The following is a 2,527-nucleotide window of genomic DNA, read 5'->3' on the forward strand; positions in this document are numbered from 1 at the left end:
TGATGAAGTCATGTCTTATTGTAAATATCATAGTTCAGTTGTGTGAATGTTCACATTATGAAAATTATGTATATGATTTTATGAGAAAATCATTTTTTATGCACTAATGAAGCGTTGTTCGTTATTGCAGATTTCAAGGAACGAATTGATTTCGTGTGTTAACTCTTGTATTGCAACCGCTATTGATAGTGAAATTGAAAGAGGTAAGATTCAAGAATTACCATTTTTTGGATGAATTTATCTGCATGTCGATAACTCCATGCTCCTGGTTTCATAAAATGTCGGCTTCCAGCGGTCGTAGTTATTCCTCCGGTTCTGACAAAGATCCCAAAGCTCCCATAGCTAAACCGAGAGCCAAGGTAATTCGTGATGAGGGAGCAAAGACCAGCGTACCCTCGAATGAGCAGAGAGTTACTTTCTCCGAACTCATGAAAAGAAAAGTCGAAGACGATGAGAAAGATGCTCATCAGCGCACAAAGGATCGAATCCGGCGCAAAATACAGAGAGCTGAGGAAAAACGCCAATTCTTGGACGGGGTACCCTTTGATTCTGATGTTGATTCTTCCGAAGAAGAAACTGCCTGGGGTTTGCCTGATCAGTGTGCCACAGAATTCAAAAGTCCCATGAACATTGCAGCTGAAGCGGAAGAAGATTCATATGATGATTTTTATGCTCATCCAGACGTCACTAATAGTCATGACAGTGATTATGAAGAAGAGGATTCCGAGAAGGATAGTGATGACAACTCTGAGAAAGACAGTGATGACGAATCTGACAACTCAGATGGATCTGACGAATAGCTTTACTTTCGATCTCTTTTTTCTTTTTTTTTAGTATTTGAATACTCTCAATATTCGTAGTAGATGTCTTCATTCGAACAACTTGGTTGAAGTATTTAGGTCTTCCTTTTGAATGAGAGATTTTATTAATGCAAGTTCTTCTTAATTGAATTAAGCAAACCGAGCCACTCTTCATGCCGAACTCATTATAATCTCCCTTAACCCTTGTGGTTCTTCATCTAATGAAAATATCCAAACATAAGATGTATAATACATGGGGCCGTCTGACTTGCCGCTCACAATTAACCTTGGTCAGTCCCCAGTGCACTATTTTACTTCCGCATCTCCAGTTTGACCTTGTTAAAGACTTAGGGTTTCAGTAAAACTCATAAATGAATCGGAGATAAGTGTCTGCCATATCTTGTATATATCTTTGTAGATTTAGGGTTTATCACTTGCGCCAATATCTCCTCCATTCCTAAGTTAGTTTCATCTCCGAAGAAATTTCGATCATCATACCTCTTATATCATGTCTGCTGATAATACTTCTTCTCAAAACGGACTTCAGTCAAAACATGGAGTAGAAGCGCCATCTTGGTAAGTTGCATATCTTTTCCATCCCGTTCAGTTGAGGTTACTGATCGTAGAAGATGATTTTTTGCACGATAACCAGAAGAATCTTTCTTCTCACAATTCAAGGCCCAAGCGGACTGCTAGAACTCATGCCCGATATAGGTCGGCTCCTGCCGAGACTGGATCATCTCTAAGCAATCTTATAATTTTTGAAATTTTACCATGTCTAATTCAGGCGAAATTAAACACTTCCCCGTTCATCACAGACGGATGTTCGTGTCGTTGTTGATGCTAGAAGGAGAAGGAGTGTAAAGTCCGTGACTGTGGTCGAGGTTGAAGATAGTAGCAATCAAGCATGTGAAGATTCTGCAGAATCCGTGGAGACAGAAGACAGTGTTCATGCCCGTGAATACCCGACAAGTGGGTTCTTGTTTGAAGCTTCATTGATTAACACTTTCCCAGATAATGAGGTGGTTGGTGTATTAGTCATTCCCAAGTGCCATGCACCTCTGTATACTAAGATCTAGAAAAATTATGGGCATATTGCCACTACAGAAGTGTGGAAAGGTTTTATACCCACCCTCCTGACTACAGTTACAGGGCTGCTACCGATCATTGAAGAAATGAACCAAATGCACCTGCGAGATGTCAAGAATCAGGAACTACACAAGTGGGATGAGATGCTTTCCAATTGTGAGATATTGCGATTCAATCTGAGCTGGCTTCGCCGTCATCTTGAGATAATTAAGATCCATAAGGAGTCGTAGGATGCTGATGCGATTTCCATGACCACTGCTTTATTGGAGGAGGAAAAGATACTGGCTTTGGAGTCAGTGAGGGTCGAGAAGGCGGTTGAGGATTTGAAGGCAAAGACTAGGATCTTCCAGAAGAAACTCGACAGGGTTTCCTACAGGGATTATCCATTGCTGGATGGTTTGCTCTGAGTGAATATTCAGGAGAGTTGAAATGTAGGTTTCTGACAAGGTAGAACAATCTGATAGCATGAGGAGTTTTGTTCAATTGATGAATATTTGATGAATAAATGAGCATCTTGCATGCTCTTTTAAGGAAATAGATTATATTTGAGATGTATTTGAAATAAAGGTTAATTATCTGTTGTTGATCAAGCGTAATAGGCTTTGAGCCATTTGCCATTGATAACATTTCCTTCCTTT

At 40.0% G+C, this 2,527-nt stretch overlaps 1 protein-coding gene across 1 annotated transcript in view; it reads left to right on the forward strand.

Moving 5' to 3' along the window:
• Positions 1-1,879, forward strand: part of LOC113278768 (DNA-directed RNA polymerase III subunit 1-like) — a 5,595-nt gene extending 3,716 nt beyond the window's left edge. Inside the window, exon 9 of the mRNA XM_026527520.1 lies at positions 1,619-1,879. Within this exon, the coding sequence (XP_026383305.1) occupies positions 1,619-1,879 (261 nt within the window). The remainder of the gene's footprint in view (positions 1-1,618) is intronic.
• Positions 1,880-2,527: the final 648 nt, after the last annotated feature.

Source organism: Papaver somniferum, chromosome 5 (genome assembly GCF_003573695.1).
Source record: "Papaver somniferum cultivar HN1 chromosome 5, ASM357369v1, whole genome shotgun sequence".
Classification (NCBI taxonomy): domain Eukaryota; kingdom Viridiplantae; phylum Streptophyta; class Magnoliopsida; order Ranunculales; family Papaveraceae; genus Papaver; species Papaver somniferum.